Source organism: Danio rerio, chromosome 7, assembly GCF_052040795.2.
Source record: "Danio rerio strain M-AB ecotype USA chromosome 7, GRCz13ab, whole genome shotgun sequence".
NCBI classification, from domain to species: Eukaryota; Metazoa; Chordata; class Actinopteri; order Cypriniformes; family Danionidae; genus Danio; species Danio rerio.
The window spans coordinates 43,080,659-43,095,757 of record NC_141027.1 but is presented as its reverse complement, the minus strand read 5'-3'; the positions used below and the strand labels follow the sequence as shown (position 1 = coordinate 43,095,757).

General features: G+C 38.1%; 1 protein-coding gene and 1 long non-coding RNA gene across 10 annotated transcripts in view; one reads left to right on the top strand and one right to left on the bottom strand.

Moving 5' to 3' along the window:
- Nucleotides 1–15,099, bottom strand: part of adamts18 (ADAM metallopeptidase with thrombospondin type 1 motif, 18) — an 87,780-nt gene that overhangs the window by 57,955 nt on the left and 14,726 nt on the right. For 4 of the 8 annotated variants that reach the window (XM_087261636.1, XM_087261637.1, XM_087261638.1 and 1 more), the window contains exons 4-6: nucleotides 1,450–1,736; nucleotides 906–1,105; nucleotides 741–824 (exon numbers count right to left, since the gene is read on the bottom strand). In XM_087261636.1, the coding sequence (XP_087117762.1) occupies nucleotides 741–824; nucleotides 906–1,105; nucleotides 1,450–1,633 (468 nt within the window). In that variant the 5' untranslated portion in view covers nucleotides 1,634–1,736. The remainder of the gene's footprint in view (nucleotides 1–740; nucleotides 825–905; nucleotides 1,106–1,449; nucleotides 1,737–15,099) is intronic. The other 4 variants (XM_087261632.1, XM_087261633.1, XM_087261634.1 and 1 more) reach the window with 1 other exon arrangement.
- The window catches only part of LOC137496194 (uncharacterized), a 78,082-nt gene continuing 69,286 nt past the window's right edge, over nucleotides 6,304–15,099 (top strand). The window contains exons 1-7 of one of the 2 annotated variants that reach the window (XR_015496103.1): nucleotides 6,304–6,360; nucleotides 6,689–6,786; nucleotides 7,051–7,244; nucleotides 7,758–7,884; nucleotides 8,061–8,146; nucleotides 8,452–8,494; nucleotides 8,592–9,137. This is a non-coding gene — a long non-coding RNA (uncharacterized LOC137496194). Of the gene's footprint in view, nucleotides 6,361–6,688; nucleotides 6,787–7,050; nucleotides 7,245–7,757; nucleotides 7,885–8,060; nucleotides 8,147–8,451; nucleotides 8,495–8,591; nucleotides 9,425–15,099 lie in introns of those variants that run through there. The other variant, XR_015496102.1, reaches the window with a different exon arrangement.

Here is a 15,099-nt window from a genome sequence, read left to right as displayed (position 1 = left end):
GGGTGGGTGTTTGAATGGGTGGGTGGGTGTGTATGAGTGAATGTATGGATTGGTGATTGGATGGATGGGTGTGTGGGTGTTTGGATGGGTGGGTGGTGGGTGGGATCGATAGATGTGTGGGTAGGTGAATGGATGGATGGATGGGTACATGGATGGATCGGTTAATGGATGGTTTGTGGATGGATTGGTGGATAGATGGGTGGGTGGGTTTACAGATAGATGGATAATAATAATACTTAATAATAACTCCTTACATTTATATAGTGCTTTTTCTGCTTCAAAGCGCGTTACACATTGAGGGAATCTCCTCATCCACCACCAGTGTGCAGCATCCACCTAGATAATGCGACGGCAGCCATATTGCGCCAGACCACACACCACACACCAGCTGATTGGTGGAGAGGAGAATAAGTGATGAAGCCAATTATGATATGGGCATGGTTAGGAGGCCATGATGGACAGAGACCAGGGGGCAAAACTGGCCGGGATGCCGGGATTAAACCCCTAGTCTTTTTGAAGAACATCCTGGGATTTTAACAACCCCAGAGAGTCAGGACCTCCGTTAAACGTCTCATCCGAAAAATGGATGGATGGATGGATGGATGGATGGATGGATAGATGGATGGGTGGGTGGATGGATGAATGGACAGATAGATGAACAGCTATGGCTAACAGACAGACAGACAGACAGACAGACAGACAGACAGACAGACAGACAGACAGACACTTATCTTTCTTACCGGATCTTTCTCAAGTAGGAGGAGGCTGACCACAACAATGTTGATATCATTCCCAATAGTCCCATCCTTGAAAAGACTGGAGACCTTTTTAACATAACATTACTTGACACATCACTTTAGAAACAAAGTGTCTTTAATGTAGTACAGTGTAGTAGCTCCACCCACCATGTTCATGACAGTAAGGACATAGGTAGTGACATTGTCTCTGCCATGTTTCTCCAGCATCTTCCGGTCTGCCACCACCAGAGTTTCCACGTTCAGCCCACCCTCTTTGCTCGATGTGATCTCTGAGCGTTTTACTCGGATTTGCTGCTCAAACTCGTCAGGCATGACAAAGTGATCCTCTGTAGGAGGCTTGGGAGTATCTGTAGTTAGGATCAGGTGAAAAGATAAAAGCATGGAAACTCATGAAAAAGAGTGAGAGAAACTGGAAATTGCCTCAAATAACTGCTTGTCCACTTTCCAAGCTAGCTCCCAGATAAAAGCAGTGGAGAGGCGATGACAGAGCAGGAAATACACAGTCATTAACCTCACATGCCGTTTCCAAGCTTTCATTCAATTCATTCGGTACAACAGATGATAATGACTCAACAGTTTTGCTTTTGGAATCAGTCAGAATATCTCAAAGAGGTTTGCTGATGAATGCTACTACAATTATATAATGTGCTTTCCAAATACAAAATAAAAACTAAAAAGGAAATTCCCTTACATACATTGCTTGCGGCGTCCGCAGAAATGTTGTCTCTGAAGCTTTCCGTGTTGGTAATCATGGTGACGGTGGTGGTGGTGATGATGGTGATGATCTTCATAGGGGTTGCTAGATTTAAAGCGACTGGTCCGGTCAGTTTTATCAGCATGCACTCTGCGCTCAGCTGACCGCTTGTAGATGACATGTGGGTGATGTCCAGAGGGGGCGCTGTAGTTGTGTTGTAAAGCCAAATGCTGTGGTAGTGGAGTAATGAAAAGTTCCTCACTGGAGTACCGGATCAGGCCCGACTGCAGAGCACAGAGGAAGAGGTATAAATGTAATAACAAACAATTTGGTTGAAATGTGTCTGCATGAAAGACAGATAAACAGATTACTATTTAAAGGTGCAGTATGTAAGTTTGACACCCAGTGGTTGAACTAGGTATTGCATTCCTGGATCAAAACAAGTCCAAACTTCGAACCTAAAGGCTGATTTAAATCGTGTTCTAAATAAAAGCAACGGCACACAATAGAAGGATTATTTTCCATATTTAAAGGAGTTTTTGTCCTAACCAACACCTTTAATTGATATATTAGAAACAGCTTGTTTAGAAACAGAAAACTGATAATGATCACCTCAGGTACACCTCATCAGCTTTATTCAGTGTTAAATGCTAACAATGTGAGTTTGAATGCCATTTTAAATGACATACTACTGAAAACAACAGCAGATAGGTCACCTCAGATCTTGAAAATAAAAATAAAATTGAACTTTAGCACTAAACACATATGAGTGATTCAGCATGCGCATTTAATAATGTTAAAGAAGTTTAATATCTATTAATGAGATTATAAACTTTACCATTTTGTGACTGAGTGCATATTCTGTGCTTCTGAATGGCTATATTTAAATTTATGTCGTGTTTTGTCTGGTGCAAATAGCCAAATTGCTCATGACTGCAAATCTCGTTACATAGCATGTAGTTAGGACAAGGGGTTACATTGTAACCTGCTCATCTAATGTTTACATTCGTAAAATTTATTATTTGCTAATTAACCTCATGTGGAACTGAATCTGCGTCTTATTTTGGAGTCTGCTACTGTCCACCAGAAGTCACATTTCAGTCACGGATCCATGCTTTGGGAGCCTTTCTGAATGAATTAATACGCGGTTCGGTTTTGGGGGATAATTTTGACTCCAACTGTATATATATAGTCAGGTCCATGAATATTGAGACATCGACACAATTCTTACACTTTTGGCTCTATTTATGTGCTTTAACTGCAAACTGTCAGCTTTAATTTGAGGTGAACGGTGTAGACAGGTTGCATATGTGCCTCCCACCTGTATATGTGCGTTATAAATAATGTCTGTTTTTTTTACAGTAGAGAATTATTGTGCACAAATATTACAACTATGGTCAATACAGATTAAACAAAAAAGTATTTTGTTATTAAAATTATACATAATTTTGTCAAAATAATAAAAAATATATACTATACTAATAAATATATGAGGCATCAAAACATTATTTGAAAATTATTTGAGCATTAAAAAAAATGGCGGATGTTTTACAAAAATAGATTGCTGATATTTAGCAAATATTGACAATACTGTCTATTGAGAACAGCGGATAATCAATTCAATACCAATACATTGTGCTTCTCTTGTTACCACTATTGCAAGTTAAGGTCATTTTCCAGCTTAAATGCAACAGCATGTGTTGCATACTGTGATTAATTAAAAGATCTCCATTGTAAGCACAAGTGGACACAACTGTCAGCATGTTTATTGTTTTCTTTCTACAAACTGAGGGCTGACTTGAACTTGTTTTTGGTGGCAATCAGCACGCAACAGATGCTGTCAACAGAGGTCAACGTCTAGTAAACCTATCCCTCTGGTTCAAGTTATAAATCGAAGTGCACAGATACGGGACTGAAAATATATCAAATCAAAGACGTGAGGTATTTAAGTGAGTTTGATGTCATGGAAGAAAAGCCCTCCAGGAGACCATAGACTTTTACATTCCTGGCTGCGGGGGATTCGTGGTCCTCCAGCTGAAACTTTGGTGCTTAAAAAAAACAGCTGTTGCAGAGTCACAAAAAACGGGCATCGCCATAGTTACAGCTGTCAGTACACAATAAACAAAAGATGACATGGTGGGACGTAGAGCAGCCTGGGGCTTCTGGAGGCATCTTACGGAGCTGCCCATTTATCAAATGTTTCAGTACAGAGAGCAAAGGGAAAATTCATATGCAGCATAACCTTTCAGCAGCTTGTTTTATAGTGACGATTAGCATGGCCAAAAGCCAGGCATGACAGGTTTGATAGACTATCACATCTACATCCTCTCTCAACAGCACTCAGGCCTTGAAACTCCCTAATTAACTCTCTTTTTCCGTGGAAAAATAAAGCCTGAGAGGCAACTTACTGTTGTTTATCTACCATGCAACGAGGGTAATATTAATTCTAACACAGCCACATTTTCAGAAGCATACTCGAAATCACATCATCCAGTCTCATCTTATCTGAGTTGGGGGAGTTTTATGTATCTTTTAGAGCTGAATTAGATGGCATGTTTGAGAGGTCAGACATTCGTGAGAAGTGATTAATGAGGTGCGGGGTCAAAGGCAAGCCCGAAGCTTATCGTCTGCTATGATGGTGACATGCATTAGTGCCCTGGGATATATTCACTGCAAGCCAACACATGCGCATATTTAGCCATTACTAATAAAACATGTCAGAGCTTAATTACTTCATTATAAGTCAGATACTTGTGTTGAAGATTTATTTGGATTGGGTCAGTGTTTCTGTGCAATGTCGTTTCCAGGTAAATGTAGCAGTATTTCAGGATTGAATCACTCTTTGAAAATTGTAGTGCCAGTGGAAAAAGCTATTTATGTCAGCTTTATAAAACATACATACTACACAGTGATTTTACCTAATGAATATTTATGTTATGCATTATAGATTTTTTGTTACATTTATATCATATGTTATTTTGGAAAACAGTCAATGATTGTGTTGATGTTTGGAGGTATACTGTTCTCCCAGTGCAAAGAGGAAAAACATTATTGTAACTGAATCATTCATTTAAATCAGGAGTCTCAAACTCCTGGCCCATGGGCTATTTACGCATCCCCTCTGATCCACAACTGATTTCAAAAATATAACAATATTCGGTCCACCAAAACATATTTTTTTGAGTCACTATCATTGTTGTACAGTCGCATATAGCCACATGTGGTTTTGGCCTGCCACCTGCTGGACATTTACGGCTGTGCATTAGGATAAGTTTTACTTTCAGTTTCTCCTAGCGTGCGGCCGAGAATAACCCACATGCAGTTTGTTTCTGAGTTGATTTAAACGTTGAAATATATGTCCGTAAGTGCTCTATTTTTACTAAAGCTCTATTTTGATAGACATTGAGTATTATCAGTTTCATACAGCAAACACTTATGCAAACACTTTTTCATGGCATACACATTAAGCAGGTTGAGTAACAAATATGATATTTTTCTAATATTTCATTTAAAGGGTCTCATTTAATAGATTTTCTTGGATTTTAAGATTTGTATAAAAACTATGTACATTAGTAAAATTCTACTGCTGGTTGAACTGAACATGTTAACGTAAATGTGAATATACAGGCTTGATACTTCCCCCTCTTTGTAGTTTTACAAAAAGAAAGTTATAGAGAATAACAATTCAGGCCCTATCATACAACCCTAATATTCTCATTTTGAGCCAGATTGTTTAAATGCAAAATCCATTGCGTTGTTATTTTGAGGAACTTGACAATTGACAAACTAAAAACTGGTCTAAAGTCCAGCTTAGAGAGTGTTAGTTGTGCACCTTAAAACCTTAAAAACATACCGCCATATCTACAAAAGTAGAGTAGTAAATTAAAGAGTAAAAGTAAAGTAAAGAGAAAGTAAAGAAGCCAAATGGAGGAGACTTATTCTTTATTCTCGCACTGCAGATGGTCTGTTTAACTGTTTTCTTGCTAGTGAAGCATTCAGTTTTTCCATACACAAAGTCCACCATGTAAATAGCAAATGTGCCATGGCCTAATGCAACTGACTCTTAAAGGGAATGGGAGATGAGACTCTGACTGGTTTAATGCATGTAATGCTCAAAACACACTCATAACTCATTAAGAGAATAAGCACAACCCTGTTAGACCATGCTCCATGGTGCAGAGCATATATTTTCATCCTTAGAACAGCAACAGTAAATTCTGACATGCCCTTAATGCTTTTGCGCCATGCGCTTTAAGCCTAGTTTATACTTCTGCGTCAAGTGACCGGCGTAACCCGCGGCGCATGCAACGCCCGTGTCTGTGCATTTATACTTCTGCGCGCTGTCTCTGTTGGTCTGCATTAACACTTCCGAAACGCTAGTTGGCAGTGAGGTGTAAATGTTCCTCTGTGTAGAGTTTCTTCGCTGCTGTTTTGCTTTTCCTGAACACTTCCTGGATGTACAAGTGGCTCAAACTCGCTCATTTTGAGGCAGGAACCGGCAGACGTGCAACAACTTTAACTATGAGGTGAACACGAAACAAAACTTTCCATCCGGAGCTCCTTCACGGGACTCCACACTTGTAAACAATCGCCCAGACTCGTCAGCGCTACCAAGCCGACCAATCACAGAGCTTGCGTTACGCGTTGTTGCGACTTGTACACAGCAAATTCATCAGAGTTAAATTCTTGGTGTTGAAGCATTTCAGAGTAAAGTGTTGACGTTAAAGAGTTAGATTTTGATAAATGAGTATAATAAGAGTTAAAATTGATTTTATTCAGTGCGAAATCAAGGAGTTAAGTTTTCAACACTTGGTGGTGTTATTTCCAACATCCGGGAATTCATGCAGCCCCAGTCACTGAAGAATTTTCCAGACGCCATTTTCCATCTGAGGTTTAGAACAGCAACTGGTGAGTCAAACTACCTAAATGTTGGTATTTTACTGACTTTCTTTAAGGAAATACAGTTGTAAACATATTGTTAAGTTAATAACTTTAGAATGGAGTGACAATTTTAAACTTCTGCGGTTCATTCATGGTCGTTTGTGTATCTAGCTTAACTGCATTACTATTGACTTCTTTTCAAGAATGTTTTTATAAATGCTCACGCATACATAGTGCATAAAAACATCAAATGTACATGTTCAACACATTTCTGTCACGCTTAATGCCATTTTGTGCGTTGTTACCCATCTGTAAAATAAAATCGACACTTCTCCTTTAATTCGAAACAAACTAGCGAGGGATTCCCCGGAGCGCCTAGCCTACTCTGCCCGGATGCTAACGGCAACACAGGACGGTTTCCATGAGCTCTGGAGAGTTTCTAAAACGTATCTGGTGAGTAAATGAACATGCTTACTTGTAAAAGGCTTCCTGACTAAAACATATGATTGTTTGTTATTCGTGTACGTTAATTTGGTTATTTTAAACACCGCGGCCCTTTTAAACTGGTTGATTCGTGGCCGTCCATATAACTTACCGTTAGTCCATAGACTCGTGTGATAACGTAACAGTTACGCTTGAATTATATTAAGTGTTGACAACCATTAAAGTCGGAATGTTAACATTAATGTCTTTAAATGACCGCGTTTGCACTTTCAGACATTTGACGTTACAGAAGTCTCCCGGAAGTTGCGGGACTAACGTTAACGTTATCCCGCAAATGCACAGAGACTCCCAGATGCCCAAGTAGATACCCGCAAATGAATGATAATCTCCTGGAAATCGTGCGTCTCCCGCCCGGTCATTAAACACTTTGCACACCCCTCTGCACCGCATCCCTCCCAGCTCTTCAGGTACGTCGCGCGCAAGTCACCCCCACCGCTCTTTAGGTACGTCGCGCGCAACTCATCTCATTGCTCTTCAGGTACTCATCTCTCCCGCTACCTCCCGCAAATCAACTCTGTATCCCCCGTAAATGACTTTTCCCAACTTGGGATATCTGACGTTAGTAAGTTAGGCTATTTCTGTTGTCAGGAACATCTTAGTCAAGCTTTTTCTCCCACATGATATTGTGCTTAAAACTATAGGCTAAACTTAGCATGTACTGTACACAACATTTCCGTTTTATTAAAGACAATTTAGTGCGTTGTAAACAGCCACCTGTCTGTAAAATTAATCAACTGATTCATATTTGAGCAGCCTAATGATGATACAGGTTTGATTTGTAGATTTATTATCAATAATCAACATCTGAATCAAAAGATATCTGAAAAAGTGTGAGGCATACTTTGTGATGTTCATCTCTCTTTTTTATCTGAAGGTTATGCATATGTGTTAGATACTAATGTTTTGTTGTTTTTTAACAGCCACAGTTCTCTATACAATAACACAAGACCCTGTGACGGTGGCTGATTAGAGACGGATGGTGTATTTCCAGAGTTGGTGAAATGACCAAGCACAACTTCTTGGTCATATGTGGTGATAATAATGAAGGTATGTTTGATAAAGTTCTGTATTTGTTTCACAATAGGCTGAGAGGGTATTACTGCATTAAAGAATAACAAATGACATGAAGGTGATAAGTTTTGTATTGTGGGTGAACTGTTACTTAAATAATGTTTTGCTCTTTACTTTGCACTTTTCCTCTTCTGCTTATGCTAATATTTTAGATTATATTTGGACCTGAAACATCTGCTAGACTCCAGGAAAGGTGGCGTCAATACTGGACCTGAAAGGGCCTAACAAGTTGAATCTGGTAAAGAAACACGCACACACACACACACACACACACATGCACGCACACGCTTACAGAAAACTGTAAGTTTATGAATATTTTTACACTGTGGCCAATATTTTGGGGAAATCAGCATCACTAAATGATATAAAAGATTTTAAGCTCCTCTAAATTTTGCTCCAAGTGTTGTGTTAAATTCAGGATTCTGGACAGACAGCTGCCTGTTTTTCCAGTTCTAGTCATAGTGGTTAACCTAATTGTTTTTGGAGATCCAACAGTGATGTATGTGTTTTTTCTACTTTTCCATATCTTGTCACCTCAACCAGCTGGGAGAGTCAAGTTGTGGATCATCATGAAGATTTTCAAAAGGTGAGTTTAGATTTCTTGAATGTTTTATTTACTTTAAATGTTCTTTTAAATATATCATAGAATTTGATTGCAATTTGTTTTCAAACATTTTTCTTAGTCATGCTGGAGTCTTGAAGAGTTCTTAGATGAGCATCACCCTACAGTATATCCGTGCATCAGGAACCACCAGACGAGCGATCAGCAGCTGCTACATCGTCATGGATAAAAAGGTCATCCTGTGGCTGGGAAGCACTTCATTCACAGGACATGCTTGATGAGATTTCCTAGCTCCAGTTTGTTTTCACACAAGTTTACAGCATTTGTACCTTCATTTAAACTGCTGTGTTTGATATGGAGGACAAAGGAAACACCAGAAGTGAAAGATTTGCACGCCAAGTTGTTTAAAATGTAATTTCAGAAAACTATGAGTTCAGAAGAAAACTATGAGTGACGCTATATTGAACTTTCAAATGGCTCTGATGAAACATCAAGTTTGGACCAAAGGACTGAAACAGCCTTTTTGAGCACTGGTCATACATATTTTGTTGATATTGTCTGTACTAATAAAACATTTAAAGCATATTTGACATTGTTGCATTTTAAAAACTGAATGAATTGTTGAAGTGGTGAATGTTTTCAAATAAAATGTTTTTTTATTTTGTAATTTACAGTCTATTTGACCTTTTTACCATATTTACACTCAAGAGAGTTGAATAAAATAACAATATATTACACCAGGCGGTGTTAAATATAGTTACATATTTTAACTCTGCCCAGAGTTAAAATTAACCCTTACTTCGGTGTCAATGTGCCAACCCTTTTGAAAGTGTTGATTTAACTCTGTTTTGAGTGGACCCCATGAGACACTTTCAAAGGGTTGAAATTAACACCCATAGAGTTGTTTTGGGTCCCCATATTTTGCTAGTTACATTTTTTGAGAGGTGCACGTCAGTGACGCCGACGGCCACGGCGAAGGGCTATGCGTCAACGACGTAGCATATGCTGGCGTTTGACACAGAAGTATAAATCAGCCTTTAGACTTTGTGCCTAAATCTTTACGATAGAGACCTTTAAGATATTTAAAAGAACAATTTTAGTCACTAAAGTTACCCACACTTTCTGCTGTTCTTACGCTATCATAGCAGTTTGAAATTCCACCTCAATATGTACAACAATAAACAAGAAGCTAGAGTGTTGACTGCATATACTCTATGGAAGAATGCTGAATGTGTGTCCAATGCTTGGCCACACACACAACAGCCACATATATATTTCAGCAGCTGTGTGACGGATAAACGCGCTGATTTGCATTATCACTGGTGACAGGTAATGCTTGAAATATAAGCGTCATGTCTGTTGTCTTAAGATGCATCAATTATGTCAAGTTTCCACTTTTTTCTTGTGCTTGAAAGTTACAACGGTCCCCCTATGATTTGCCAGTCACTGAAATGACCCTCTGCCAATTTGAGTTTGAGACCCCTGATTTAAATGCTCATCTATTTTGTTAATTCATTTACTTTGATTATTCGAAAAAGGAGATTAATTCAGAAACAAAACAAATTTGCTATTTACATGAGCAGTAATCAAATCATTAGCTTAAATGATTAATTCAAAACTGCTGATTGTTTCAGAAATTAAACAAGTAACTGCAGAAATGCCACTGGTTTGCATTAGAAGACAAAAACACTAATGTTGTACTGTTTTGTTAATTTTCTTGCACTTAATGTGTACATACAGCACTTGCATGGGATTACTGATAAGTTTTAAAAAATCAATAATTGCTTTACTGCACTTGCAGACAGACAAGGGTGGTGTAAATGGTCAAATATCGATTTACTGACTTCTCTTTCCTGTTAAATATTTTCATTCAGACTCTGCATATGGCCATATTAGTAATGAGACCAATTTATTATTAATTCATCAACAATGACTATGCTCATCACTAGGCATGGGATGATAGCCAGTTTCAAGATTTACAGCGGTTTGGGAAAGTCAAGGTTTTAAAACCTATAAAGTTTTCTGTTATACCATTCCTAAGGTATATTTTAGGGGATATATATATATATATATATATATATATACACATTTACTGCTCCAAAATATTATAAATATTTCCTAAAATAAAATGTATTGTGTTCAAAGGGGTAAAAAGAAAATAACCTATTTTAGAGTAGAAATTACAATATTGTGAAACCGTGGTGTTTATTTATACAAGTTTATCATACCATCCAAAACTTATATCAGCCCATGCCTACTCCTGACAGGCCTGGCTTTGCAAAGTGGGAAGTGCTGGAGTTGTAAAATAAATTATATTACTCCAGTAATCACTGCCAGGGCAATATTCATTCTAGCAGAGTCATTATTGCCAAAGATACAACATTCAGAGAAGCCAACCGGCTGTCTTTAAGTTTCTAGCTAAGTAAAAGAAATATTTCACCCACAACCACAAAGATATAATAAACATACCATCCTAAAGATGAGCCACTCTGTCCTTTCAGTTTGACTTGGGGGGTGAAATAAAAACTGAATGTTTAAATACTAAATGTTTTCCTAAAAGACATACATTATATAATACATAAAATTCAAACATAATATTTAGGAACCTGCGGTGTCATAAAGAAGCCGTATGTCATGGGACAGTACATCTTCCTGCACTTCTCAGTGGAGGTCATCTTCCCTCTTTGAGACTAGATCTTTAACCTTTGTCTCCCAGGCTGCTGAAGCTCACACATTCCGGCTGGCTCTGGAATTCTACCTAATCCCAGCCTCCACGAATGGGCAAATCCTTGCAAAATAGCTGTGCATTCACTTACTGATTTAACCCCCTTCTGTTCTTCATGCCCCTGTGTGTTTGATCACATGTGCCCCGACCCCTCCCATCTCGCAGGTGGCAAAGTAAACAGAGGGCACTCCCAGGGCCGAGGCGGTGCCCGCAAAAACGCATGCTGTGAAAACAGTGGTAGACCATGGCAGGCTGCCACGCTCATTTGGGGCATCTGCTCCCACCATTTAACACAGGGCTACAGGGCCACCTCTCCAGCCACGCTGACCTTTCGTCTTATGGCTAACAGCTTCTTTTCACAAACTGAAGGAAAAATAATTGTGACGTCAGATGTAGAGTTTATTAATTTACCATACTATCTGCAAACATGATCACAAAAAGAAGGGTAACACTTTATTTTGATGGTCCATTTGAGTATTAGCTTAATAGCTGTTGATACTACTTCTTCAACAGACATTTAACTGACTATAAGAAACTTTGCAAGTACATGCCAACTTACACTAATCACAACCCTAAACCTAAATGTCTACTTATAATCTAATGAGAATGTAACTGCATGTAGATGCAATGTAACTTAAATTCAACAAACGGTCCATCAAAATAAAGTGTGACCAAAAAAAGTAGTGATCAGTTGTCTCCTTAATATATATTTATAACTAATATCATAATCACCATTAAAATATGTTTGCTATAAACAATATTTATTGTACTTTCCAGAAAATAATTTGCACTGTGTCAAACAATAAATTAATAATAATTAATAATAAATTAATAATAGGACAAAAAAACAAGTAATAAAAAGTAATAATTGTTTAAACTGAGCGGTACAGTATTATCCATACAGCATTTATGTTCATTTCCACTATCAAAGGTACCGAATTAACAAACCATAACATAGCACTTTTTGCCACCCTTTCACAAGGGTAACTAGCACAACAACAAGTACCAAAAGGTTGGAGCTAGGTTCACTGCTAAATGCTATTAGCTTACAAAGAATCGTCAGCAACGTGTGCAACAAGCCAGCAGAAAAAAACTCAGAAAGCACCATTTTCAACTACACATCCAAGACATGACACTGAAATACAATGATGACAGAGCTTGATGTCTTAGTGTGAAATCCCCATGATAAGAAGCAAGAGCAAGATCTTCTCTATGTCCTCATTGTTGTTTATGGGACAGTTCACTGTGTGTTTCACTGGGCCTCTTCTTCTCTCTAAATGCATGCAATTACCACGCTTCTACATTTAAAAAAACGAACTTCATTTGAACAGCATGTAAACCTTGTTCCTTGAGTGAGAACAACTTTGATCCTAACTTTCTGCCATACACCACACCTACCAAGTAAAGAAAGAGTTGTCAGTGGAAACGCAAGCCTGATCAGGGTGACCTGTACTGATCCATACCATACTGCACTGAACAGAACTGTATCATTTAGATGAAATGAGGCACAAGTTGCACAAATTTGTAAGTCATTATCTTTCATATAAATTTGTTCGGAAATAACAAGTCCATAACCAATACATAAATGTAAATAAAATTTAAAAAGTAAATAGCAGAAATTTGAATGAAATGTAACACTAATTACAGAAATAATTAATATGAACCACATTTATTGTAAAAGTCAGGCCTAAACAAATCTGCAAAAATGATGTACAAATAGTGTTCTTTTAACTTCTGATACTTACTGGTGCTTTGAAGACCATCACTTCTTTTTTGTAAAAATATGTCTAGAGCAATGTGCAAAATCAATTATTGCAAAGTTTTCAGTATCAACGCACTGGCGCGAAAGGACAAGTGACAGTTCTGTCATCTGGCCTGAATCCCTCTGACACTGGGCTACAGGCCAGTAGGACAGACTCATCGTCGAGTCCTCTGAATATAACAATCATTAATTATGGATTCTTGGCCTAAACTAATCAAGGATATACACCAACATTGTGGAGAATAATCATACTGCATATTAAAATGTATTCTCAGGACATCTCTTTTCCTTCACACTGTCTCTGTGGGTTTGACTTTATTCATGCATAAGTCATGGTGCACGCCACTGTAAAACTAAAATGTGCATTCAAGCATTACAAACATCAAATGCACATAAAGACTGTAACGTCTAACATCTGCCACATACAAATCTACAGTACCAAAGAAGGCCAGTATGTAATTTACTTTCTTTAAATAACAGGGTAACATTCTTTTTTGATGATAATAGCGTAGAATCACCCTATTATTAGTGTATTGGAATTACAGTGTGGATTTGCATTAAAACTTTGCTCACAACCAGAAAACCAATGCCATTGATCCATGTTCTGCACAAATTATGAAATACTACTTTCAAAAATAACTGGACAACTCCCATTGCTGTGATGTGGGTTTGCATGTATCTTTCAAACCACCCAGACAGACAGATTATTTTCCCCTCTAATAAGCTCTAATAACAATAATATAAACAATAATAATAATAATTTAAGTATTTTTACATTTATAATCAACTATTATTTGCAACCATATCTAGATATAGCCGACTAAGGTAGTTAGGGATGGGAGATGATTTACTAAAAAAGATGCCGTTATCTGAAAAGCTGCCAGATTTTGATGCTGCCATTTTCTGAATATACTCCGGCACATTACTCTAGACGAGCTTCCTGAAGAGAAGCCCTCCCTAAACGTGGCACCCCGCAAGCATGTGTTTAACCAACATCCTGCAGGACCACTGCATGTGCCCTGCAGTCCACCGCACACAATTAAAACACATGTATTTCATTTGTTTTAGAGGCATAACAAACTTTACTGTCAAATATCTAACAACTTAGTCCAGCAGTTAGCAGATGGAGGCGCTTTGCTTCAATAATGGGGGTAAATGGATTCCAGCTGGAGCCAATTTTTTATTTTTTTTTTGGCCATTATGTCTGACGAGATGCAGAAAGAAAGGAGCTGGCTGAAGACGAGAGAGAAAACTGACTGAAGAGCCTCAGCGATCCTATTATCACAACATATCTTTCCTTTTTTTTTCTACAGACTTTTTCATATTGCATACCCAGGTGATATTTTCTCCCAATTACATACTATGCAGCTAGGTCCTGATATTTCTAAGCACACTTAAAATTTGGATGGGCATGCCTACTTCCATATTATATTGTTGGTCAAAAAAACGTGAATACGAGCTGAAGTAGATTAATAAAACATGCATATGTCTCATTTTATAACGAAAGCTTGCCTGATGACCATGCTGATAAATAATAAAAATTCTTGGAGCAAAACAAATGCAAATACCAAATTATTCCATATACTAAGTGTTTAACAAAAATAAATAAACACAGCTGTCAAGACCTAAAAATGATTTTCATTTACAATTATAAATCCTAAAATTGCGTATTACTAATTTACATCAGCTGCATACATCAGTTCATTCATTTTCTTTTCGGCTTAGTCCCTTTTTTTTTATCTGGGGTCGCCACAGCAGAATGAACCGCCGACTTATCCAGCATATGTTTTAAGCAGCAGATGCCCTTCCAGTTGCAACCCATCACTGGAAAACCCCCATACACACTCACTTACACACATACACTACAAATTAGCTTACCCAATTTACCAGTACCACGTGTCTTTGGACTTGTGGGGGAAACCGGAGCACCCGGAGGAAACCCACGCAAACATGGGGAGAATATACAAACTCCACAGAGAAATGCCAACTGACCCAGCTGAGGCTCAAACCAGCAACCTATGAGGTGCTATGAGGTGATTGTGCTACCCACTGCGCCACCGTGATGCCAGTTTTTGACACTTCATTCGTTTTCTTTTCAGCTTTGTCCCTTTAATAATTAGTGGCCACCACACTATGTTTGCT